Below are 26,807 nucleotides of genomic sequence, written 5' to 3'. Positions count from 1 at the left end.
AAAACATAAGCAAAACATGAAATTATGTATAAAATAATTATACTTTTAAATTTTGCTGGTTGCTTATGTCAGAACTGTTAGAATGACATTCAGCATATATACGGGAATGACAATGTATGAGTAACATTAAGGTAGTGGTTCCCAACTTTGCTAATGCTGTGACCCTTTAATACCGTTCCCTCGTATGGTGATCCCCAACTGTAAAATTATTTTTGTTGCTACTTCCTAATTGTAATTTTGCTACAGGCTGAGAACCGCTGCATTCAGGTTGAGGTGGCATCTCTTTTCCAAATGTTGCTGGTGGTTTCCATCAGAACGACTAGTGTGACATTCAGGGGGATGTACGGGGATTACGGCTGACGGGGAATGTTCAAGGTTTCACATGAATTTCTCCAAAGATTTTGAAATTCTGTTTAAATTTCCTTTTATCTTTTTTTTTCTTTTAATTTTCTTCCCCCAAAAATGCATCTGAGGAAGTCGGCTGAAGTCTAGGAAAGCCAACTTCTTTTCTTTCAGTCAGCCTCTAAAGGGGCTGCAAGATCTCTCCACATACAGCTTGGCTGATTATTATTATTATTATTATTATTATTATTACTACTACCTCAGACCCAGTCCTGTTTCCCGCTCTGGGCCCCACAACAAACTCCAACTCCTAGAATTCCACAGCCTTGGAATTCCATAGCCTTGGTTAAAGCGGGGCCAAACCGGGATATTTCTCCAGTGTGGATGCAGTGTGGGATGCTTGCCTTCCAGCTCCCGAACCCACCCGCAGGAGGCTCCTCTTGGCCAGCAGAAGGAGGGGAAGCAAAAACAATGCTGGAAGAAGTTAAAACAAGGGCAGAGGAGGCCCAAGGCGGCCCAGCCCAGTCCGGCTCTGGAGGGGAGGAAGAGGCGGAGGCGGGGGAGGAGGGCTGCTGGGGGGCTGGCAGCATCAGCAGCAGCATCGTCGTCGGGCCGGTCCCAGCCTCTGAGCTCATGAATAATGCAGCTGCCAAACTTTCTGCGCCGCCCAGGAGTGTCTTTTGGGGAGGAGGGGAAGGGAGCTGAGTTGGGGCACTCCTAGCTGCTTCTGAGGAAGGGGTGGCTCTCCTCCCTCCTTTCAGGAAAGGCAAGACCTTTTGGAGCTGAAGCCCTTTTTGGGCTCCAGGGCTTTCAAGGCCAGCAAGACTCCCGAGGAAGAAGGAAAGGGCCCCTCCGAAGTGACTTTCGCCGCGCCAACCTTCTGCCGCTGCCTTCGCTGCCATCAGAACCTTCAAGGTCCGAACGTTCCAAACCGGAAACCTCTCCAGAGTCGGAACGTTCGCAATCAGAACGCGGAGGATCTGAACGTTCTCCTCTTTGCTGCCGCTTCCCTGGCCTTTCTTTTCCTGTTTCACTTTCCTGGGGGAAGCGTCCCATCTCCGCCTGCCTCGCCCGGAAAGAGCGGCACCGGCCTTGGGACCAAGAGCGGCCCAAAGGGTGGCTCTTGCTGTTGTTTGGGGCTTGTTCCAAGGAGAGAGAGAGAGAGAGAGAGGAAGGGGCTGGGGACTTGAGGCTTGAAGGGCAGCTCGGGAGAAGGGAGGCTCCAGGAAGTTCCTTTGTAACTTTGGGACTGGGAACTAGTTGGGAGAGCCTTTGGGTCCGGCCCAGATCACCCCCTTTGAGGCCGCTTTCACTGCCTCGGGCTCAGGGCTCCTGAATGCTGGGAATGGGAGTTTCCTCTGGGACCAGGGCTCTCTGACTTCAGAGAAGGCTCCTTGTCTCAGAAAAGTTGTTTTGGGGGGAGAAGGTTGGCCGAAGGACGTGCCTTTGGACTGTTAATGATTCGGAACTAACTAGTTGGGAGAGTGGTTTGGTCCTTTCCAAAGAATCTCTCTCCTTCTCTTCTCTCTAAGAGCTCTTTTGCTTTGCTGCACAACTATTCTGGCAGGAAGGGAGTTTGGACAAGTTTGCAAAAGGAGATCTAGGGCCTGGGGGCTTTGATTCGCTCCAGGTTCTTTTTCTTTTCTGGGGCTCTCCTCTGCTTTCCTCTTTTCTCTCTTTTCTGTCCTCTGCCTTGGGGTCCCTTCCAGGTGGGAGAATGAACCCCGCTCCAGTGCCTCCTCCTCCGCCAGGCCAGCAGGTCATCCATGTCACCCAGGACCTGGACACGGACCTGGAGGCCCTCTTCAACTCAGTCATGAACCCGACGCCCAGCTCATGGAGGAAGAAAATCCTGCCGGAGTCCTTCTTCAAGGAGCCGGACTCGGGGTCCCACTCGCGGCAGTCCAGCACCGACTCCGGCAGCCACCCGCCCCGCCTCAGCGCCATCGGGGCCCACCACGTCCGCTCCCACTCCTCGCCGGCCTCCCTGCAGCTGGGCCTGGGGGCCTCGGCCACCGCCTCCTCCTCCTCCTCCTCCGGGTCCCTGGCTCAGCAGCATGCTCACCTCCGGCAGCAGTCCTACGACGTGACCGACGAGCTCCCCTTGCCCCCCGGATGGGAGATGGCCCTCACCCACACCGGCCAGCGCTACTTCCTCAAGTAAGCTTACCGTATATATCCAACTGTAAGTTGACCTCATGTATAAGTCGAGGTCATGTTTTGGGGCCATGAGCCATGGATAGGTTGAGAGTAAAACCGGGAGGCTCCTTCAGTGTATGTATCTGTGCGTATGGCAAGAGAGACTCATGGAGGCTTTTTGCTTCATCATTTCAGCCAGATGCACCGGCGGGAGGGGAACTCTTCAACAAACGCACTATCAGTCAATCACCCAGGACTCTTTCTGCTTGGCTCTTTCTTGCTGAACTCCTCTCCTCTTGCTAAACTGCTATCAAGTTTCCATAGTGACCCATAAATAAGTCTACTTGGGATTTTGGGGTCAGTTTTTGGGCATAAGTTTTTAGACTTCTACATGAGTACTGTATATACTGATAGCCCTTTCCATCTACATTCACCCCTCCACTTTTGTGGATTTGATTATTCACGGGTTTTATTAATACAGTTGGCCCTTCTTATACATGGATTTCTTATACACGGATTCAAGCATCCATGGTTTGAAAATGTTCAAAAAAGAGTCTAAATTTCAAATATCAAACCTTGATTTTCCATTTTTTATAAGGGACACCATTTTGCTCTGTCATTACGTTTAATGGGACTTGAGCATCCACAGATTTTGTTATCCACAGAGGATCTTGGAACCAAACCCCAGTGTATAACAAGGGTCCACTGTATGTTCTTTCTAGGAATATCTAGGTCTTCTATGGTTAATCAAAAGGCGTGCCGAATGACCTATAGAGAACACTCCACTAGGCATTTGTAGCCCCTCCAGTGCAATTCTATGGTACATGTCTAGCACATGTTGACCACAGAGTTGCACTGGAAGACCTAGCGAGAACGCTCCACTTGGCATTAGTAGCTCCTCCAGCTTAATTCTGTGGTCAGTGTCTGGCAGATGTTGATCACAGAGTTGCACTGAAAGACCTAGAGATTCCACCTTAACATTAAAGTTACTCGTAAATCATAATTTCCATATACCACTGGATGTCATGCTAATAGTTTTGACATAAACAACTACCAAAATTTAAAATTATAACCTTCAAATTACAATACCATATGCACAGCCTAAATGTATTTACATATACATGGTGAAGATTTGGTTAAAATGGGATGATGTTAAAAGAAAATTTTAAAAGAATTTCAAAAATTTCATTTTTTTTTAAAAAATCAAATTTTGAAAATTTTTGAAAACATAATGTTTTTGTCATTTGTGGTTTTTCCACATTCACGGGGGGTCCTGTGCCCCTAATCCCAATGAATGTGGAGGGATGAGGGTATTTCCTTCGTTTCTAGGCCAACTTTTGCCCTGAAGGGACCCGAGGCGACTCACAGACCAGTGGCATTCTTAGGGTTGATGTCACCTGGTGCGGAAACTCATGGTGTCACCCCCCGCCATTGACCTCTTCCTCCCATTTCACACCATACAGAATCCTTATCATGCTTTTTTGTGGAATCATAGAATATAATAGTGCCACTCTATTTGGCCTTGCTCAGGCCTCACCTGGAATATTATCCAGTTCTAGGTACCACAGTTAAAAAAAGAGATTGAGAAATTGGAGTGTGTCCAAAGGAGGGCCATCAAAATGGCGAAGGGCTTGGAAACTATGCCTTATGAGGACATAATTAGGGAGCTGGGAATGTTTATCCTGGAGCAGAGTTGATTAAGAGGTAATATGATAGTCCTGCTTAAGTATTTGAAGGGGTGTCACATTGAGGCTGGAACAAGCTTATTTTCTGCTGCGCCAGAGACTAGAACATGGAACAATGGATGCAAGCTACAGGGAAAGAGATTCCACCTTAGCGTTAATGTTACTCGTAAATCGTAATTCCCATATATGCCACAGTATGTCATGCTAATACAGTACACCTGCATCATAAGTGGGCACAGCATACGTGGCTTTCAGCTTATGCTGAAAGCTGCATGCCAAGAGAAGCAATGGCATGCACGGCCGTGGTGGTGCACTGTGCTGCATGCACAAGGCCCATTGTTTTCAAGGGGGCTCAAGCATACGCAGTATTCCCCTTACACGGAGTGTGTGTGTATCTGAAATGGACCCGCCCACGTAAGGGAAGGATGCACTGTAGTTCTGACATAAACATCTAGCAAAATTTAAAATTGTACCTTCATCGTATGCACATCCTGAATGTATTTACATATACATGGTGAAGAGTTGGTTAAAATGGGATGTTAAATTTTTCTTAAAAATTCTAAAATTTCAAAAAAATCATTTTTTTAAAAAAATTAAATTTTGATATTTTAAATTTTAATTTTAAAAATTACTGGGGCCTTCCCTTTCTCCTCCCACTGAGCTCCCCCCCCCCCCCACCATCTCTTAAAACATTTTAAAGGGAAGCAGATGAGTGCCTGCTTCTGCCAAAATGTAGGTACAAAATGTACCTATCATTGAGTTTTCTTGACAAGTTTCTTCAGAGATTATTTATTTATTTATTTATTTGCCATGGCCATTCTCTGAGGCTGAGAGTGTAGGACTAGACCAAAGTCACTCCAGTGGGTTTCCATGGCCCAGTCAGGATTCGAACCCTGCAGGGTGACCAGCCGTCGTCTTCCTTTTCCAGGGCATGTCCGCCATTTCATAACCTTCCACCCAGGAGGCATTCCAAAATGTCCTCCATTTGGAGCAGGACTAAGAAGCATGGATTTATATTTCTAGGAATGTTTTTAGTGTTTTTGTTTGGGAATGTCCTACATTTTTAAAATGTCCTACATTTCATGGTGCCTTGTCCCGTATGTGGTTAGGACAGCAGGTCATCATGTCCCTTGGGGATTCTGGGATTTGTATGCTGTTGGGTGTCTTCAAGTCCTTACCAACTTCTGGCAACTCTCAAGGTGGTGAACACCTGGTGTGTGTGTGTGTGTGTGTGTGTGTTTTGGCAAATTTCTTCAAGGATGGATTTTGCCATTGCCATCCTCTGAGGCTGAAAGAGTGGGACTGGACTAAGGTCACCCAGGGGGTTTGCACAGCTGAGCCAGGATTCAAATCCTGCAGGGTGACCCGAAGTTATCCTCCTTTTCCAAAACCTGTCCTATATTTCAGTCTTCTGTCCAGGAGGAATCCCAAAAGGTCTCCCATTTTGACCAGACTATGAAGCATGGATTTAGATTTCTATGTGTTTTCAGCTTTTATTTGTTACACATTTTGCTTAAATGTGCTACATTTTATGGTGCCTTGTCTTCTTTTGTGGTTAGGACATCTGGTCGCCCTGCCCCTGGGAGATTCTGGGCTGCTCATCAGTTCATCACTGCTGATAAACAGTGGGTTGAACAGAGACAATGGGATCCTGGCACATTTGTTGTTGTGGTAGTGTGCCTTTCAAGTTGTTTCTGACTTATGACCCTAAGGGGTTTTCTTGACAAGCTTCTTCAGAGGGGGTTTTGCCATTGCCATCCTCAGAGGCTAAGCGAGTGGGACTGGACCAAGGTCATCCAGTGGGTTTCCATGACCAAGCTGGGATTCAAACCTGGTCTCCAGAGTCATATTCCAATGCTCAAACCATTACACTACACTGGCTCTTCTGGGAGCTGTAGTCCTCCCAAAAAGTAACTTCCTTAACCTTTGACTGTGTCCTGAGTGGCTTACATTGGGAGGGAAAGGGGCTGCTCTCTGAGTAGGCTGCGGCCTCTTCCAGCTGGACAGAAGCCCTTTCCATTATTTGGGCTGCGGCCTCATCCCAGACGGAACCTGCCCTTGAACGCAAATTGCATTTGTCAAGGGAATGAAAAGAATCTTGTATGTAGTGCAGCACTGTTGAGGAAGGCCTGTTTGTCGTCTGGGTTTCTCTCCTCCCCCACATTTTTCCCACCACTGAGAACGCAGAGGACAAAACAATACATCTGAGAATTTTTGTAACACTGCAAGAGGCATTTCTGGCCATTGCCTACCTCAACTGTTTTTTTGTTTTTGTGAACTGGCTTTTTGTGTTTAAAAATCTTTCACATTCTCCAAGAGACACACCTTTCTTACATGTCTATGGAAACTTTCCCCTGTATAGCTCAAGATGGACTGTGGTTCTCCTGCTGGCCAATTTCATCTGAGTGAAATTGGCCAGCAGGAGAACCATAGTTTGAGCAATGGATTATGACTCTGGAGACCAGGGTTCGAATCCGAGCTTGGCCATGTAAACCCTCTGGGTGACTTTGGGGGAGTCATACTCTCTCAGCTTCAGAAGATGTCCATGGCAAATCCGCTTTGAAGAAACTTGCCAAGAAAACCCCGTGATAGGTTCACCTTGTGCAGCCTTCCAGATGGTGCTCTACTGCAAATAGTGAACACTTCCTAATAGTAAGTTGCTTACCCCCAAATCCAAACAATTTGACAGGTTGATTGTCAGGAATAGACTGGTCTAATGACATTTGCAAAGGTGTTTGTGTGTATATATGTGTATGAGGTACTACATCTCCATTGTACACAGAGCAAAACTACTTTCTAATCACAAACAGGGCATATGAAGGACACTGACATTATTGTGTGGTTCCCCTTTGCTTAAAGAATCTGCAAAATAGTCACAGAGTAAAGGATGCAGAAATTCAGTGGAGAGGATATGACCAGTGGTGTCACTAGGGTTGGTGTCACTCAGTGCAGTAACTCATGGTGTGACACCCCCCCCCCCCATTGACCCCCTGTACCATACCATACAGAATCCTTCGTAATATTTTTGTACTAATGTTTCTCACAAGTTTCTGTATATCACTGAATGTAATGGTAATAGTTATGATGTCAACAACTAGCAAAATTAAAAGTATACCTTTAAATTACATTATACACACAACCTTAAAAGTATTTAAATTTATATAGCTTCATGTGGTTAAAGTAATCATTTGGCAAGATGTGATGTTTTTAAAGAAAATTTTAAAATAATATATTTTTAATTTTTTTTAAAATATTAAAATTTCTGCATGTGATGGAGAGGCATATAGTCTGCAAATGTTTGTGCTATAATAACTGATTGAATTTCAAGGTGCCAGAAGATGCTTTGCTTTTACTGCAATAGAATTATCTCTCTGGAATTCTTGGTATGTAGATAAACTGTTGAAGATTAATTCTCATTCAAGAGCACATGGGAACTATCCAAAACTGGGTTACAGCACTGCAAAAATTAATGGAAGAAGAAATTAATGTTGTTCAAAAGGAGTGGTGCAAACACACTGGATTAGATCTAGAAATGCAATGCAGTCATGTGCATGTTTACTCAAATTACACTTTGTTCAATAGCATGGACTCCCTCATAAGTGCAGTTAGGATTTGATCCTAAATAAATTAGATATAAATCGTATCTGAATGAGTTAAGCAAGATAGGTATGAGTTTCCTCCTACTACAGTAATTGAGAATGAAGTCTAATTCACTTACAGTGCAAACATGTATATGTTTATTCAAAATTTACTCAAAATTAAATTGCATTGTATTCACTGGGATTTACTCCCAGTTTTGTAACAGATCTAACTTTTGGCTTAAAAAAGTGATACTGTACTTCATTGAAGTAAGTCTGATACAAATTGAACAAAGCTGAGAAGTTCAGAAAACTGCTTCCAGAATCATCTTCTATATTCCTCTTGCACTCCTCCATAATTTCCACATATAGACAAAGCTATAACCAATTGGGAGGACAGAAAGTAGTCAAAAAAGAAGCATTTGCACCCATGTGCTGTATAGGAGTTCTCAAAACATGAAGTATGGCTAGCAGGCAGAACTAGCATTGGACCTTTCCACACAGGGCACAGAAGTAGGGTCAGTTCGCATTGGCTGATGCGTATTCGCGTCATATCTCATCGTCCATTCACACTCGCGCTCTCTGAATACACTTTGCCGATTCGTATTCGCGTCATATCGCATCGTTCATTCACACCTGGGCGGCCTTCCGAATCGAGGTTTTGCGAATCGGCCAATGCGTATTCAGGCAAAGTGAGGCAAGTGCTGATTGGATAACCACACCAGCCCAATACAATGTGTATTGGCTGATGTGCATCGGCAGCCTTGCGCATGCTCTGTGGGGCTCTGAACGGGGGCAACATTTTTAACTTCCGGGGTGAAGAATGAGGTCACTGTCTAGCGCATAATATCGCGAGAATTGCTGCCTTTAGCAACTTACGAAAGGGGTATGCACCATCTCTGTGTGTGTGTGTGTGTGTGTGTGTGTGTATGCACACACATAAATACATACATACATACTTATATATATATATACATACATACTTATATATATACAAATAGTGGTACAGCCAAAAGTGAGATGCCTTTTTTTATGTGTACACACACATTTGTCTCTATGAGTGTTTTTATACACACACACACAGAGATACACACAGTGCTACAGCCAAAAGTGTGATGCCTTTTTTATCTGTACACACACATTTGTCTGTATGAGTGTTAATACACACACACACACACACACATATACACACAAACACACACATATATATACAAAAACACACTGTGCCACAGCCAAAAGTGTGATGCTGTATTTATATGTGTACACACATCTGTCTGCTTGAGTGTAAATGCGAACTGACCCTACTTCTGTGCCCTGTGTGGAAAGGTCCATTGTCAGGTATCTGTCAGGAGCCAAGCACCTTAATGAGTTCCACCCTGCAGATACTGAGCTCTTTCTCACTCCTGCCCAGTCACCATTCTTATCTGGTAGAAGCAGCTTAGACCTACTGACCACTCTGAATTCCCCCCAGTGCTCTGTAACAGCCACTGCTGTGTCACGCTAGAGAATTGTGGGAACTTCAGGTGGCAGGCAGTTTCTCAGATACATTTGTCACTAGCTGAGCTGTTGGGCAACTGGGGGCCATCTCAAGGCCCTTTGATCTGGGGTTTAGATGTTCTCCTTCAGGATGTATGGATAATTCCCAAGGAAGGTAATATTCACTCTGAGGACCCTTCTTTCCTGTGTTTTCACCAGCCCAACCTGTCCTGTCAAAGCCTCTACAATGTACCTTAGGGGTTGGTAACATGCCCATCTCCCAGACTATCTCTGTGACCACCCATGGGTACTGAAGATCTGGGGGGTTATGAATGCAGGTGGAATGCAACAGTCCTTTGCAGCCTTCTATCAAAACCTGCTCACCCTGATGTTGCAGAGAACTTCGGTTTCCTTCTTTTTCATTTGCTTGGATTATCTTTCTTTGGGTATGTATGTGGATGTACTTTTAGATGCTTGCTTTTTGGTCTGCAACAAGAAATGATGGGTCAGCAGAACTGATTTGGTTTTGTCTTAAGTTGCGTTTAGAAGATCTCTTGTACAGTTGCTGCATGCTAGAGAATTGCTCTTTCATCCAAATTTATAGGGTGGTTTAGCATGGAAGTGAGCAGGGTGCTGATGTTAGCCACAGCAATAGCTATGGTTATGGAAAGGTTGGCAGCTGAGATCTGCAGCTTAGCCACTTGCAAGCTACATTGCCTCTGTGAATGCAGAGTCTGGTATGGCTCCCAGATCTGCAGGAATGTGTGCCAGTGTAAAGTCTGGAGCTGGCTTGAAGTTGTATTTGGGAGACCCAGTCATTGTTTTCTTGGTTTAGGAAGGCTGTCAGAAATAGAGAACTCCTGTGGCTGAGTGCTTCAGTCGGACAGTCTTGCACAGCCTCTGGTTGTTTGCGAGACTAGCAAGTTTATAATGCCTGTAGAAATAAGGCTTGGAGAATGTCATGTTATATGTATGAATTCTGCACCATACTGAACTAGATATTACATTAAAAAAAGTTGAATCGTGAAACCTGCATAAATAAAAGTTCTGTACTAATTGCAACATGATTAGGAGATATGCAGGACACTGAATCGTTCTTCAAAGTCTACATTGTTCCTTCCATGGCTTCAGTGTCTGTTCTATGTACAGTATAGTTGAGACAATAGCTGTACATGTCCACAGTCCACAGTTTTAAAGGCTAGAAATTTGTCCATAAAAAGAACGGTGCTATTTTCAGGAAATGATTGATGATCTGCCTGGTTAAACGAGGGACTAGGTGAATAATTAATTATATGTATGCCAGTAAATGTTTATACACTTCCTTGATGGTGAAATAGGGCCCCGCCAGTGGCACTAACATACAGTAAAACCCATGTTGTCTAGAGTTGTACCCTATCCATAAATTAACAGATAAAGGGTACAGTATGTTGTGTATTTCGGAACTGCTTCTTTATTTGTGTTTAAGATATTATTGTTATAAATTTTACCCAAAACATTAAATTCTCTCTCTCTCTGTGTGTGTGTGTGTGTGTGTATACACATATACATACAGATCTGAATTTTTTGTACCTTCTTAAAAAGAGAAATGGCATTATATACACTGACACCATAAATCAAAAATGACTTGAAGGCACAAAACAGCAGCAAAAGAGGTTAAGACTCATTGAGTTTTAGTCAGACTGATTTTTGAGTATCCATGCATAATATTGCACTCTTAAGACTCTTACACTCTTAACTTCTCTCTGTGTGGGGTAGGGAATACTCTTCTCATTTGTATTGCTTTTATTCTTGGACCTGTGCTTTTTTAAAATCTGAAGTCACCCAACTTGTTGTTTTATATAAATACTATCTGGTTGTTTTTAAGTACCCTTCCTTAAAAGCTGATTTGATAGTTCTGAGTACTTTTCCCATCTTATATTGGTGTTTAAAGGTCATCTCAATATCTGGCAAACTAGAAGGACTACATTGCCTTGGTTTCATTCAGGGCTTGTCTAAACATGTAGCTTCAGCAGGAGTGGTAAAGAATAATAGAGCAGAGCAAGCACTAAGTCAGCATATGAGTAGTTTATAGTTTCCTGAAGACATGTTGTTCAGTTTGTTTTAATTTGGGGGTAGTGGTTGCAATAGCAGCCTAAATACCCTAAAGGCACCAGATTCTATCTGATCTTGGACACTCAGCAGGATCAGCCCTGGTTAATACTTGGATGGGAGACAGCAAATGCATACCAGGTATTGTAGGTTATATTTCAGAGGAAAAAACTAGAACAACCCCCTCTTTCTTGCCTAAGAAAACTATGAAAATCATGAGGTCACCATAGGTCAATGGGTGACTTCAATGCACATGCACACAAAGTGGCTGTAATGCAGGAGGTGCAAATGCACAGCTTTAATGGGCTCCTCTTAATTTTGTTTCTGTACTACCAGACTTGGTGTTTAGTAGAGTAACCTGTCATTTATAGGAATTAAGTCAGAACATAAAGGCCCAGTACATATGGGCCCTCATCACGTGCTAGGGTTGCCTTGGGACGGAGCGCCCACACGCCCCACAACCCTATAATAATAATAATAATAATAATAAAACTTTATTTATATACCGCCCTTCTAAAAACCAGGGCGGTGAACAACAATTCCGAACAATATAGCAACAGGTCATACAAAATATTAAAAACAGATTAATAAAAATAATAAAATGTCCATGCCGGCAAGACAGTGCTGACAAGGGGAGGGGGGGGGGAGAGTAGCTGGTCAGGGGTAAGCTTGTTCAAATAAGTGGGTCTTTAGCCCCTTCCTAAATTGGGCTAGGGAGGTGGCTGAGCGGAGCTCGAAGGGCAGCGCGTTCCAGAGGTTGGGGGCTGAGATGGAGAAAGCCCTCCTGGTGGTAGAACTATATTTCGCCTCTGGAACGGTTAACAATAGCTGCCCTGATGATCTGAGTGTGCGGGGCGGATTGTATGGAGAGAGGCGGTCCTCCAGATATCCTGGGCCCAAGCCATTTAGGGCTTTATAGGTGATAACCAACACCTTGTATTGCGCCCAGAAGCGAATAGGCAGCCAATGTAAGTCTTTAAGGACTGGTGTTATATGACTGGCCCTGGCAGTGCCAGTAACCAGACGGGCTGCCATATTCTGCACAAGTTGCAGCTTCCGGGTATGGTACAAGGGTTGCCCCATGTAGAGCGCGTTGCAGAAATCCAAACGAGAGGTTACCAGGGCGTGTACAACCGTTTCAAGGTCTCCCCGGTCGAGGTAGGGACGCAGCTGGCGTATCAGCCGGAGCTGATAACAGGTGCTCCTGACCGTCGCATCCACCTGAGATATAAGGTGGAGCGACGAGTCCAGGAGCACCGCCAGGCTGCGTACAGAGTCCTTCACGGAAAGCGTGATTCTGTTCAGGACTGGTGGAACCACCGCCAACCCCGGACCGGGGGAACCTATCACGAGTACTTCCGTCTTCTCTGGATTCAGGCTGAGTCTGTTGTCCCTCATCCAGCCCATTACCGACTCCAGACAGGCCACGAGAGGAGAGACGCCAATCCCGGTCACTGCATCAGTCGGAGACATAGAGAAGACTATTTGGGTGTCATCAGCGTACTGATAACACCGCGCCCCATGTCTCCGCCTAGCATGTGACAAGGGCGTAATGAATGAATGAATGAGTCTTTATTTATATACCGCCGTTCCTTCGATCACAGCGGTTTACAGAATAATAAAAATACAAGTTACATCAGCAAAAGTCCCCCATATTAAAACAGTATACATGGGCACTGCCATTGTTACATAACGTGTAACAAATTACCAGTGCCCCACTTGTAATGCCACCTTGCGGCATAAAAAGAACCCACTTTTCGCGGGTTCTTTTTCCACCAGACGGAAGCCGCGCAGTTTGGCGGCCGAGGCTTCCCTCCAGCAGAAAAACAGGCACTGGCAGACTGCCGTTTTTTGACAGTCTGTACCGAGACATAGTGTGAGGCAGGCTGTTATGTATGTAGTAGTTTAAGCATTGGGCTACAACTCTGGAGACCAGGGTTTGGGACCCTGCTTGGCCAGACCCACTTGGCCAAGGTGACCCTATCATGTTTTTTTCTTGGCATGTTTCTTCAGAAGGGCTTTGCCATTGCCATCCTCCGAGGCTGAGAGTATGTGACTTGCCCAGAGTCACCTAGTGGGTTTCATGACCAAGCAGGGATTCATACCCTGTTCTCCAAAGTCATTGTCCAATGCTCAAACCACTACACCATACTGCAAGGTAGGATAAATTCAATAAACAAACCAATAAATAAAATATTGGATGCCCTGTACAAAATGGGACTAGTAGGAATTCTAGTTGACTCAGAAGAACACATCGCATTGGCCAGCCATGGAAGAGAACCTGGAGAAGTTGTATCTATAGAAACGTTTGGGCAAATATAGTCAGTACTTCATGTAACAAAACAATAATGTTTTCTATTTATTTTTCATATACACATATACATTGATTATAGGGAATTATTTACTTAACTTGGCTGATGTGGAGTGGTGGGATTCATGATCATTGCTAAGAAATGGATAGGTACTTTATATCCCTTTCTGAATTTCAAACTACAGTATAAGAAGTAATGGATTAACACCACCAAATGCATCTGAGAAAGTAGACTGAAGTCTGAAATACAGAAGTGGGCAGCATGAACCTTTGTAGACTTCAGTCTTCAGACTTGCATCTGAGGAAGTAGACTGAAATCTATGAAAGCTCATGTTGCCATCTTCTTTCTTTCAGTTAGTCTCAAGGGTGCTACAAGATCTCTACATACAGGTATCTATTCGGGTCCTTTGCTTGAGAGTGCTAGAAAAGAGCAGACTAAGCAGTTCTAAGTTAGTGTGTTGTAAACTGATTCCCTTGAGTTGCTGCAGCTGCAGTAATAGAGTGTATTTACTGACACTAATATCCAAAGGGGTGTTTAACAATGTCTGTTTTGTATATGAAAAGGGAGCTCTGCCAAGTGTGAGGTTTAAAATGTAATTAAAATTTTAGAATAAAATGAAAAACAATGCACAAAATAGATAATAACTATACTTAATTCCATTAAAATGTACAGTTCCTCTGTAGATGTTCAGAAAGTATCCTTTTACCATCACGTTTATTCACTTGAGAAAATAGCAGGTAAACTGGTTGCATAGATGATTTGTATTTTTTTTAGTGTAAATGTTTTTAAACTGTTTGAAAGCTGCATTTAGTAGTGTGGGATGTTGACCAGATGAAATAAGGTGAGAGAGAGTTATGGAATAAATACAATTGAATTCATTTTATGTATACATACATTCATATTGAAATGAGATACACTGGGGTAGGTATGCATGATAAGGAAAAGCCTAACACAAGATGCATACTGTAATTCACCAGTGTATGTGGTAGGCTTCTTTACAAATCACATCTTCTACTAGTAACAGTTTCATGGCAGTTGACACAACAGGCCTGAGCATCTTCTCAGGAAAACCTGAGCAATATTGGTTTATCCAGCATTTAGCAGTATTATCCAGTATTTTAGACAATTAACAGAGCTTGCAAATGATATGCTGGCAGGGAAATTCAAAAAGGAAAGTTTTTGACCTCTGTTAATTTTCCTAAATACATTGGGAAGCAGACACCAAGTATAGTGGGTGATAGTTCACATGCCAGTGGCTTGGTGAGTTTGCTCTGGTGTTTATCCCAAACTTGGGAGCAGCTGTCCAATGCAGGATATTGACAAGCTGGAACATGTCTAGAGGAGGGTGACCAAAATGGTGAAAGGTCTGGAAGCCGTGCCCTATAAGGAGAGACTTAGGGAGCTGGGTAAGAGTGACATGATAGCCCTGTTTAAATATTTGAAAGGATGTCATATTGAAGAAGAAGCAAGCTTGTTTTCTGTTGCTCCAGAGACCACTAGGGCATGGTGCAATGGATTCAAACTACAGGAAAAGAGATTCCACCTAAATATTAGGAAGAACTTGCTGACAGTGAGAGCTGTTTCACAGTGCTTTCAAGAGCAGTGGAGTCTCCTCCTTTGGAGGTTTTTAAACAGAGAATGAATGGTCATCTGTTGGGGGTGTTTTGATTATGAGTTCCTGCATGGCAGGAGCTTGGACTGGATGGACCTTTTGGTCTCTTTCAACTCTATGATTCTGTTCTTGGAATAGAGGTCATCACCTTGAATGATTGCTTTAAAGTTCAAACTAAAATATGGAGCAGATTCAGTCCTCCAGTGACATGGAAGCCACAAGCTATGACTGGGTGTCAGCTAGTAAAACAAAACTGATATTAGTTACAGTGATTTAGGTTGGTGTTTATGCAGGGCCCAGAAAAACAGTCTTAGGGCAAAGCAGACTGGCCCTTTGCACTGGCTTGGGGACATTGTATGAGTGTAGTATTTAGACGCTGCACACTCTGATGCCACCCCCATGCCTTTGGAAAGCCACACGGCTGACCACACGTGTGCTAGCTTCATGGCATTTTGGTGGTGTGGCAGAAGCTGGCCAGATTGGGGCTGCAATATGCAGTTGCCATAGCCCCAATCCAACTCTCTCAGGAATGGTGTCACACTGCCCCTTTGGGGCCATCTGTTTTCCCCCTTATTTGACTCTTAAAGAAAAAAGTAAATGGCCTCACTGCCTGATAAATTCTGCAAACTGTAGTCCAAAAAAGCTCCACATGATTTGCACAGTGCCTAGGAAAAATCCCATAGCTCACAGACTTCATGTTTTGCATACAAAAGCTTCCAGCCGGATTATGATCTGCCTTGGTAGGCAACCATGTGACTTAACTTCATACCTGTTTAGATGTATGATTGTAAACATATATAGCTTTCAAAAGTTAACAAAGATGACTTGTGGAATAGTTTTCATGTTCAATAGCAGTGGCTTGCCCCCTTCCCCCAAATTCTGTCTGCTTTTGGGATAAAGTCATAAAGATGTTTACGGTATACTTCTTTTTAATAAGAAGAAAGAGTTTATTTTTTATAGGCCCTGTAGTTGCAGGTTCCCTTTATTGCCAATTTTGTGAACTCGTTAAAGAGATTTTCATCTGCAGGAAGGACAAGTCCTTCTCTACCAGTTTCCTAACCTTGCCCTGTTTTAACTGGTGTGGTAGGTTAGGGATGATAAATGGATCTCATCCCAGCAGTATCTGAACATGTAGAGCTTTTTGTGACTGGCCACCTTCCAGATATGTTAGAATACAGTCCCCATCATTCCCAACCATCCAGACTACCCAGAGGACAGCGGGTTTGGGAAAGGTGACATAAACAAAGAGTATGTTGGTTTGCTGCCTAGTTTTCTTCTATTCTCCTTCTTTGTCTATCCCGATAGAAGAACCAGCAGTCAGGCTGGAGTAAAGTCGAAGGCTTTTATGGCCGGCATCCATAGTTTTTTGTGGGTTTTTTGGGCTATGTGGCCATGTCCAGTTAGGCTGGACTTTCTCCCTGTTTGAAATGTGTGTTGGATGTCATTGAAAACCTGTTTATTTCCCTTTGGCTGCTCTGCCTTACCCATAATTCCTTCCCTTTGATTGCTGAGGTTATTATAGGACAAGAGTTTCTTTGTAGCAGAGCCTTATGGAGCACTCTAGGGCCTAGCGTGACTAGCAGATATAAATTGTATGGAAGCAATTAAAGTAGAAATGTCATACGGACGGAATTTAAATGTACAGACTTATGGCATTGATTAATTTCTTCCCCTCCCCTTCTTGTTTTAGGAAAAGAGATAATAAAATTCACAGTAAAAAAAGATCTAGCTCTTAATCAAATGTGATGTTAATGCCTGCCCTGAGGGGCTGCCCAGTAATTCCCATGAGGTATTATATTGCTGTTGCTGTTAACTGCCCTCAGGTTGACCCTCACTATGGTGATCCTGTGGATGGGACATCTCCAAGACCCCCTGTCCTCCACAGCTTTGCTCAGGTCTGTCTCTAAGTCTGTCCATCTAGCTTGTGCTCTTCCTCTTTTTCTACTCCCTTTTATCTTTCCTAGTATTATTGTTTTTTCTCATGAGTTGTGCCTTCTGATGAGGTGGCCAAAGTATGACAGCCTCCGTTTGATCATCTTGGCTTCCAGGGAGATTTCTGGCTTGATCTGTTTAAGGCCCCATTTGTTTGTCTTTTTGGCTGTCCATGGAGAAAAGTGATGGAGCACTTTTCTCCACCACCACATCTCAAATGAATTGATTTTCTTCTTGTTTGCTTTCTTCACTGTCCAGCTCTCATATTTGTACATGGTGTTGTGGAATACAGTGGTTTGGAGGAGTCTAAGTTTAGTGCTCAATTGTATATCTTTCCTCTTCAGGATCTTTTCTAGTTCTTTCATACCTGCCCTTGTCATTCCTAGCCTTGTTCTGATCTCCTGACTGTAGTCTCCATTCTGATCGATGTTTGATCAGGAACTCTGTAACTATTTAGATATCCTCACTGTTTAGGCTGAATTTGTGTAGATCCTTAGTGGTCATTATTTTTGTTTTTGCACTGCCTTTGCACTTTCTTTTTTTTACCTTCTTCAATAATTGTTCGAAGTCTGTGATGTTTTCTGCTATTAGTGTGGTGTCATCCACATATCTTAGATTGTTGATATCCCCCCCCCCCCCCCGCCTGCATTCACTTCTCCTTTTTCCAAGTCTAAACCTGCTCATTGTATGGTATTTTCTGCATACAAGAAGAACAAGTAGGGTGATAGAATGCAGCCCTGCCTGACCTCTTTGCCATTTGGGAACCAATCTGGTTCTCCAGATATGGTCTAACAGAAGCATTTTGTCCTAAGTAGAGAATTCCTATCAGGACTATCAAATGTAGTGGCACTCCCATTACTTTAAGTGGATCCCATAACTTTTTGTGATTTATTCAGTCAAAGGTTTTGTTATGGTCTATAAAACACATGCCAACCCCCTCCCCCAACCACCACCACCAGGATTCCTTGGTATACTCCATTAGCCATTGTATGTTGGCGATGTGGTCCTTAGTGCCTCTTCTTTTCCTGAACCCCTTTACACCTTTGGGATTTCTCTCTCCATTTATGATTGGAGTCTGTGTTGCAGAATTTCAAGCATAATTTTGCTTGCATGGGAAATAAATGCTACGGGCCTATAGTTGTTGCAGTCTTTTATGTCCCTTATTTGCAGATGGGGATGTATATTGATGGTTTCCAGTCTGCTGGCCACCATTTTATTTTCCATAGTTGTTGACATATGTTAGTCCTGTCAGTGTGGATTGTAGTAGTTCAACTGAAATATCATCTGTTCCTGATGATTTAATTTTCCCAATTTCTCTTACTGCAGCTTCTATCTTGCTTTCTAGAATTTGGATTAGGATTCTTTGTTTCATGTGTCATTCATTTTTTCATCTCTTTTAGATCATTCTTCCTTGTATTGTAGCAAACTGAGGGGTTCGCCGAAACCCACAAGCCCTAAGGCTGGTGGCCCGCCGCTGGAAGAGGAGTCAGGAAACCAAAAGTCAAGAGAAACAAAACACCATTTATTACTGCGCAGGACTGCAGCACACTCAGAGAGTGTTACCAAGACTGCAGCGCCCTCTATCGGGCTTATCTATCTTTATACCTTCTCCCTACATCACCCATGTAATGTAAACCAATCGCAGAAGCAAAGAAATTATTACCTCTATATGGTAACATCACCTCATGTAATGCAGCCAATCGCAGAAGCCAAAGAACCTTATTACCTTATATGGTAACATCACCTCATGTAATGCAAGCCAATCGCAGAAGCCAAAGAACCTTATTACCTTATATGGTAACATCTTCCTAAATACCAACTCATCTGATTCTGCTAGCATCTTGAGTGCCCCTATTCACCCAAACTAAACCAGAGCCAGCGCCATTTTTAGGGTGTGGTCCTCTCAGTATTGCATCCAACGTCTTTTTATTCCTTCTAGGTCTTGTAATATGTTAGTCTTCTGATCATAGAGCATCCCGGCCCATGGTTTGAACTTCTTGTTGAGTTCCTGGATGTTGTGGAACAGGGACGTAGCCAGTATTTTAGGAAGGGGGGGTCCAGACTAAGTGCCACTATTATAATGGGGTTTGGGTGCGGCAGCGCAGCAGCACACACCATTCATTTTTCTAATGGAAGGGGGGGGGTCCGGACCCCAAGATCCCCCCCGGCTATGTCCCTGTGTGGAAGAAGCCTGTTGTTCTTCCTTTTTATTATTTATTTATTCTCTGTTTTTTCCCATGTAAGACTTTTCTCCCAGTCCCCTGCCATCTTCTAGTTGGAAAAAATAAGTCTTGGGGAATTTGGATGGGTTGAACAACCCTAAGGGGCCAGGTACCTTCTCATGTTCACATTGCCCGCCACAGACCCTGTATCAGAGCCTTCTTTCCTTTTTTAAAAATTCTCAATTTTATTATTATCCTTCAGCAATAATGTCTAGACTTGCTAAAAACAGAAAGTAGTTTTTTATGTATTGGTTGCTAATTTCATTGAAAGTAGTATAGTTAACCTTTCAGGAAACTTGTGCTCCTTTCTGTTAGGGGGACATCAACATTCTTTGACCTTTCCAATGTTTTGGACTAAAATTGCCACAATCCTTTACAATTCTCCATGCTGGGTCAGAATTATAGGCCAAAACATCTGGAGGGCCAAAGTTCTTCACCCTGGTTCTGCTTTGTTTTAATTTCCTGATAGGCATCTATGTGACTCTGTAAATTTGTCTGTCTACATTTGATCAATAAATAACTTCTGTTGTGCAAGGTATTCATGCTCTAATTTCATCACAGCTGGTTTAGGACAGGGGTGGATAGATTACAGACTTGCAGGCTTTACCAGAATCTCAAGAACCCTCACCTGGTGCCAAGTGAAAAAGACATAGGGTGACAATTAAAGAATGAGCCCAGGAATCATCTGGAAGATAAGACATAACTCACCATTCTTTAGCACAAATTTCCACTCTCGATTTCTATTACCAATAAACATTTTCCATCACAGCCATATAATTTGGAAGGAGGGGAGTAATTTTGTTTCCACAGTTCATAAACATTTGTGAGTGCATGCACACATGCATGTGCGGCTGTGTCTTCATGTCACCTGTTGACTTGTGGTAATCCCATGAATTTAATAGGGTTTTCTTAGGCAAGAAGTACTCAGAGATGTTTAGCCATTGCTATCTTCTGAAATACAGTCTACAGAAACTGGTATTCTTTGGTGATTCCCCATCCAAGTATTAACTAGGGCTGACCCTGTTTAGAAACTGAGATCAGGATGGATCTAGTGTCTTCAGAATATTTAGGTTTCTGACTAAAGATTCAGAAATCCTTTTGGATCTATACTACATCACCCAGAGATCTACTAGTGGGCCTGGATCCAATTTCTACTCACACTTATTTTAGAACATGGCCATGTAAATGATCATTATTCCCTTTCCCCCAGTATGGAACTCAGAGTAGCTTACAAAGTTAAAATAGATTTGTTGTTGTGTGCCTTCAAGTAATTTCTGGTTTACAGTGATCCTAAGGTGAATCTCTCATGGAGTTTTATTGGCAAGATTTGTTCACAGGTTTGACATTGCCTTCCCTTGAGGCTGAGAGAATGTGACTTAGATAGGGTCACCCAGTGGCTTTCCATGGCTCAGTGAGGATTTGAAACCAGGCTTTCAGAGTCCTGGTTTGGTTGACCCCCTAACACAGATACAGCTAAAATACCCACAATATATTTTTGAATCTTAACACAACTCAGCACAACACAAATGATACTTAAAATATTCCAAAACCCAAAATTGTCCACATGGATGGCTGAAATAGTGACATCTTACTAATAGTTCAGTGTATCCAAACTTTGTTTCCTGCAGAAAAATATTTAAAATATTGTATATAAAATTGCCTTCAGGCTATGTGAATAAGGTTTGTATGAAACATAAATGAATTTCTTATTTAGACTTGGTTCACATTTCTAAGATATATCATTATGTATACACAAATATTTCAAAATCTAAAAATTCCAACATCCAAAACATTTCTTGTCCCAAGCATTTTGGATAAGGGAGACTCAGCCTGTACTATGCAGTATACAGTATAATTACATGTATGTATGCACATATTAATAGCAAGTCCACAGGAATCCTCAAACATGGTCCCATGCTGAACTTGAAACTGTAGCAATGAGACTAGCACTCATTTTGCTTCTTGTGCAGTGTGTGGAAGCTAGGAAATTCAGTATGATTTCACACATGCATATATTGCATTAGGCTACAACTTAAACACTAGCATTACATCACAAAATGCGTAGAGCAAGAGGCACTGGATGAGTATCATGATGGGATCACTATTAGGTAATCTTCCTCTCACACAGGGATGATACAGACACACATATCTGTATTTAACTCCAAAATGTGGTAAACCAGTCCAGTTGAATTTGAAGCTGCTCCTCGTTTGGAAAACTGGATCTTAGGTCTCTGCCCTAAACTCCTGGCATTCCAGCACCATTGTTATGGCAGTGTCCTTTCCAGATTTGTGTGACTTTGTTGCAAAGGACATCATGTGGGATTACAAAATTAGTAAAGGGGTTTCAGATTCGCCATGGCTACTATATCACAAATCCACATTTTGCAAATGTGGATTGCTTCTTTGCAAATGTAACAATATATAAATAACCTATAAAAGTTGAGCACATGCTGCTCAGTGCTGCATATGTTTACTTGGAAATAAAATTCCACAGTTGTAAATGATACTTGCTCTCAAGTAAGGAGGCAACAGGATAAGTACTATAGTAAAAACAATTAGGACTGGAAAGAATAAGATCTTTTATACAGAACTCCCACACTAGATTCTGGTCTCCTTGGCTTGGAAATGTTGACCTTTAAATACATTCTCAAACAATGCTTCACAGTCCAAGCCATGCAGTGCTATGCAATGCCATTAACTAAATTACAGCTGGAAAGCCTGGCTCTGTCCAAGTATTACATGAAGAATTTTACATCAATAATGGAAAAGACCAATGCTTTTTGGTAGCCCAAATAGCAAAGAGTGCTGAGAATTTTGTGGACAGCCAGAAAGACAAACAAAAGGGTCCAGAAATCTCCTTGGAAGCCAAGATGACAAAACCTAGGCTGATGTACTTTGGACACATCATGAGAAGACATGAATTACTGGCAAAAACAATAATGCTGGGGGAAATGTTGCGGAGTAGAAAGAGAGGAAGGCTGCATGCTAGATGGATGAACTCTAGCAAAGAGATCATGAGTATGAATTTACAAGAACTAAAGCAATAGCAAGTACATTTCTATACTGCTTATCAGTGCACTTAAGAACCCCCTAAGTGGTTTACAATGTGTAAGCTAATAGCCCCCAACAAGCTGAGTTCTCATTTTAGTGACCTCTGGAAGTGTGCAAGGCTGAGTGGACCCTGGAGCCCTGCCTGGGATCGAACTCACAACCTTATGGTTGTGAATGGCTGCAGTACTGGCATTTAACCACTGCACTACCAGGGTTCCTAAGCAGAGCAGTAGAGGAGAGGGAGATATCTTGGAGATGTCTCATCCACAGGGTTGTCATGGGTCGAGATCAACTCAAAGGTGGTTAACAACAACCAAATAGAGACACATTTTATTAACTTTTAATTTTGAAAAAAAATATGTAAATTGAATAAAAGACATGTTCACAAAGCCCAAGCTTGTTAGCTTGTAGTTCTACAGGAACTGACATTTTTAGCAGAAACCTTTTTTTTATTTATTTAACCTAGGAGTAAGCCCTGTGGACCTCAGGGTGGGGAGTCCCATACTACTAAGTAAACTTGTATAAAATTGGACTGTGAACTTTATACCACAAGAATGCATGCAGAAATACCTGTTAGGCATTCATACCACATTTGGGGGGGGGGGGTGCTGTTTGTGGTTTTGATTGCAGGAACAGTCTGTATCTAAAGTCTTCCCTCTAATTCCAGTGCATAATACTGGAACACTAGCTTTTAAATATGCATTTATTATCTTTTTAAGGGAGACATTTTTCAAATAATCAGATGTATGATAAAATCTGGTGGATTGTCAGCCTTGCCAAACTTGATGCTGCCATGGAATGGGGCCTTTCCAGGCCTGAATATTTTGGCTGCAAAATGAAGACCAGTCTTGAACAGTTTTGACTGCATCTCCCTAGGTTTAGTAGTAGTTAGCTCCCAATGAATCAACTTGTGTGTTCAAGTAGTTTCCCTTGCAAAAGGTGGTGAAAATGTTGGCAATTGAGAGGCTGTGCAGAACAACCATTTGGCATAGTTGGGGTGTAGCATTTCCACAACGCATATCCTGGCTCCACCCCCAGGCTGACGTGATGCTGCACCGTAAAGGAGCGCCATAAAGCCATGCTGCTGTGGCTATCACACCCTTTCCAGAGCGCAAAAAGGAGTTGTTTTTGTGGCTACCTTCTGCACCCTGGAAAGGCTGGATTGGGGCCACAGCATGTGGTTGCCACAGCCCCAATCTGGTGAAAATTGAGGTGCTTGCAGGCCGCCCCTTAGGGGAAGTCTGCACAGCCCCTGAGTTTTCAAAAGAAAAAGCCAGTGAGCACAGCTCCAGTTTAAACATCCAAATTTAAACTGTGGTTTAACATTACTTAAGACTTTTCATTTCCCCCTGTTAAGGCACTCTCATCTTTTATTGCAATGCCTTGTAAAACCAAGGATTGTTGATGTCATTGGAACCAGAAAGTCTGTTGCAAGTTAATTGGTGGGAATATTGTGTACAATAAGATAACTGTGTCTTATACCCTGAGGAGCAGTGCCTCGTTGTTCCTTGTTTTAAATTTATATCTGCAGTCAGGATATGTGGTAACTTTTAGAACACTACATGATAAGTGAGTTTCTGACTCCCCCTCCCCCAAATTTCCACTTATTCATCATTTAGTTTGCAAAACAAGCCAGCCAAGGATGTACCGTCCCAGTTCTAAGATTGGCTCCGCCAAGTAAATAAGCACTACCAGACAGCAAGCATCAATTGCATTGCCAGAACAATGTCACGAAGACAAACACTGCATTAACACCATAGTGGCACTATAACAACACTTCAGCCAAATATGTCACACCAGATATATGTTGGTGTAGAATATTAAGCTCTGCATTTTACCCCCTAAAATTGTTAGTTAGGATCCTTGGTTTGCCCAGGCATTTAGTTTCCTCTCATCTCCGCTGCTGCTGCTGCTGCTGCTGCTGCTGCTGCTTCTTCTTCTTCTTCTTCTTCTTCTTCTTCTTCTTTTTGACACAAACACATGAATTACAGAACTGTCACTGCCAAATTACTTGTGTAAGCTTTAAAATTTCATTTATCATACTGACAGTCTTATAAAAGTACTGCTAAAACCTTGTCTGGAAAACTTCCTGGTATAAAGAGGGATTAATATGAATTATAAAAAGGACTGTGTTGTTTCTAAAACAGGAAGTTTTAGTTTTCTGATTGCAGTTTCTTTCTTTTGTATGCTCTCTTTACACATCTATATTTTCAGCAAAGTGCCAGACAGCTACTGGGCAGCATCAGTAGTGGGGGGGGGGGAGTGACACTGGTGGATGCTCTCTCAGAGACAATGGCAGAGGTACCATAGCTAGCACTTGTTAGTACTACACAGGAAGAGCCATGGTAAACCCCTTCCCAATGTCTTTTACTATGAAAACTCTGTGATGAAACAATAAAAAATGTAATAAGAGGTAGTGCCAAAAGATGAAACTTTCAGATGGAATGACACTCATTGAGCTACTGGGGTAGAGTAGAGGACAAATACAAGTGGTGGTCTAGCTAATGATGCAGATGGATTCAAACTGAAAGAACATTCAGCTGTCGACATTCTCAGAGGTGACAGGAAAGTGCAAAGCTGCACCACACATATTATAGGAACATGGAATGTGAGAAGCATGAATCAGGAGAAGCTAGAAATAGTAAAATAAGAAATGGAACGTATAAAGAATGCAATACTGGAGTGAGTGAGCTAAAGTGGACAGGAATGGGACATTTTGACTCAGATAATCAAACAGAGTTTTATGCAGGAAATAAAAATCTAAGAAGAAATGGAGTGGCATTAATAGTGAATAGAGAGTGAAAGGTGACAGAAATAGAAGCAGCAACCTAAACACAACAGTTCTGTGACTTGTGCTCAGGGATGATGAAATTATAATAATCAATGTAAAGCAATAACAGGTGACAACAAAGAGAAACAACAAGAGACCCTTCCACAACCCTTGCAAGAAGAGAAAACAAAGGGAAATTTAAACCAAGAGTGAGAATGCTAAAGTTCAGCAGGGAATACATTGTATTACTAAATACAAATAAGAAGATGATTAACACAGAGAAGAACTATATAAAGATGACAGATTCCTTTAAGGAAAAACTATTTGAAGATGAACCTATAATTTTAGAAAATGGAAGCTGCACCTAGAGAACTTGAGAGAAATAAATAATAGGAACAGATGACATACCAATAGAATTACTTTAAGCTGCAGAGAGAGTTTTAACTAAATTCTGTCAACAAATATGCAAAGAGAGAGAGAGAGAGAAAGAAAAGAATGGCCTACAGGTTGGAAGCACTCAGTATACATTCCAGTTTCCAAGAAAAGTGACAGAGGGTTTTTTCAGTAACTACAGGACCATTGCTTTAAAGTCCCATGGAAGTAAAGTAATGTGCAAAATTCTACTATAGTGGACCCTTGCCTTACGCAGGGGATCCGTTCCTGACCCCCCCGCTCCCGCATAAGGCAAATTCCACCTATGCTCGAGCCCCATTCATTTGAATGGGGCTCGTGCGCGCGGTGGTGCGGTGGTGCATGCGCGCCACAGGTTCACACCCCATTCATTTGAATGGGACATGCTGCCCCTTGCGTCCCGTGCGCTCCCCGCGGGTTGAGCGCATATGCTCAAGTCCACGTATAGCGCACCCGTGTATAATGCAGCCGCACTGTATAAAGACTTTGATGGCCATATACGGAGCAAGAAATGCTGGATGTCTAAACTGAGTTCAGGAAAGGAAAGGGGGAAACATTAGGGATCATATTGCAAGCCTATGTTGGATGTTGGAGTGCACCAAAGAATTTCAAAAGAAAATTAGCCTGTGCTTTATAAATTAGCAAAGTCTTTGATTGTGTAGATCATAAAAAAATATGGATTGCTTTTGAAGAAATAAGTCTAATACTAAAGTTAGGATTGTCCAATTCCGATATATGATTGAGAAAGTGAACAGTGAAGAACGCAGATACAAAGAAAATCAACTCATTTGAAGAGTCCTGCAGATACTGTGGACTACTAAAAAGACCAATAAATGGGTCCTAGAGCAATTCAAGCCTGAACTCTCCCTAGATGCCAGGATAACTAAACTGAGACTGTTATACTTTGGCCATATCATGGGAAGACAAGACTCACTAGAGAACATAATAATATTTGTTAAGGAAGAAGGCAATAGAAAAAGAAGACAGTCTTACAAATGGATAAACAAGATGACATGGCCCTGAGTTTGCAAGATATGAGGAGGGTTATTAATGGTGGGATGATTTAGAAGTCTCTCATTCACTGGGTCACCAGCAGTCAAAATCAACTTGACAGGAATTGTGGGGTAATGCCTTGAGTTTTTTGACTGTAACTGTGGGAGATCAGAGCTTGAATATCTGCTCCAGTAGG

At 42.6% G+C, this 26,807-nt stretch overlaps 1 protein-coding gene across 1 annotated transcript in view; it reads left to right on the top strand.

Moving 5' to 3' along the window:
* The first annotated feature begins 947 nt into the window (after positions 1-947).
* WWTR1 (WW domain containing transcription regulator 1) overlaps positions 948-26,807 on the top strand; it is a 113,953-nt gene continuing 88,093 nt past the window's right edge. The window contains exon 1 of the mRNA XM_042459012.1: positions 948-2,502. Within this exon, the coding sequence (XP_042314946.1) occupies positions 2,060-2,502 (443 nt within the window). The 5' untranslated portion in view covers positions 948-2,059. The remainder of the gene's footprint in view (positions 2,503-26,807) is intronic.

Source organism: Sceloporus undulatus, chromosome 3 (genome assembly GCF_019175285.1).
Source record: "Sceloporus undulatus isolate JIND9_A2432 ecotype Alabama chromosome 3, SceUnd_v1.1, whole genome shotgun sequence".
Lineage (NCBI taxonomy): Eukaryota > Metazoa > Chordata > Lepidosauria > Squamata > Phrynosomatidae > Sceloporus > Sceloporus undulatus.
This window is presented reverse-complemented; position numbering and strand designations above follow the sequence as displayed.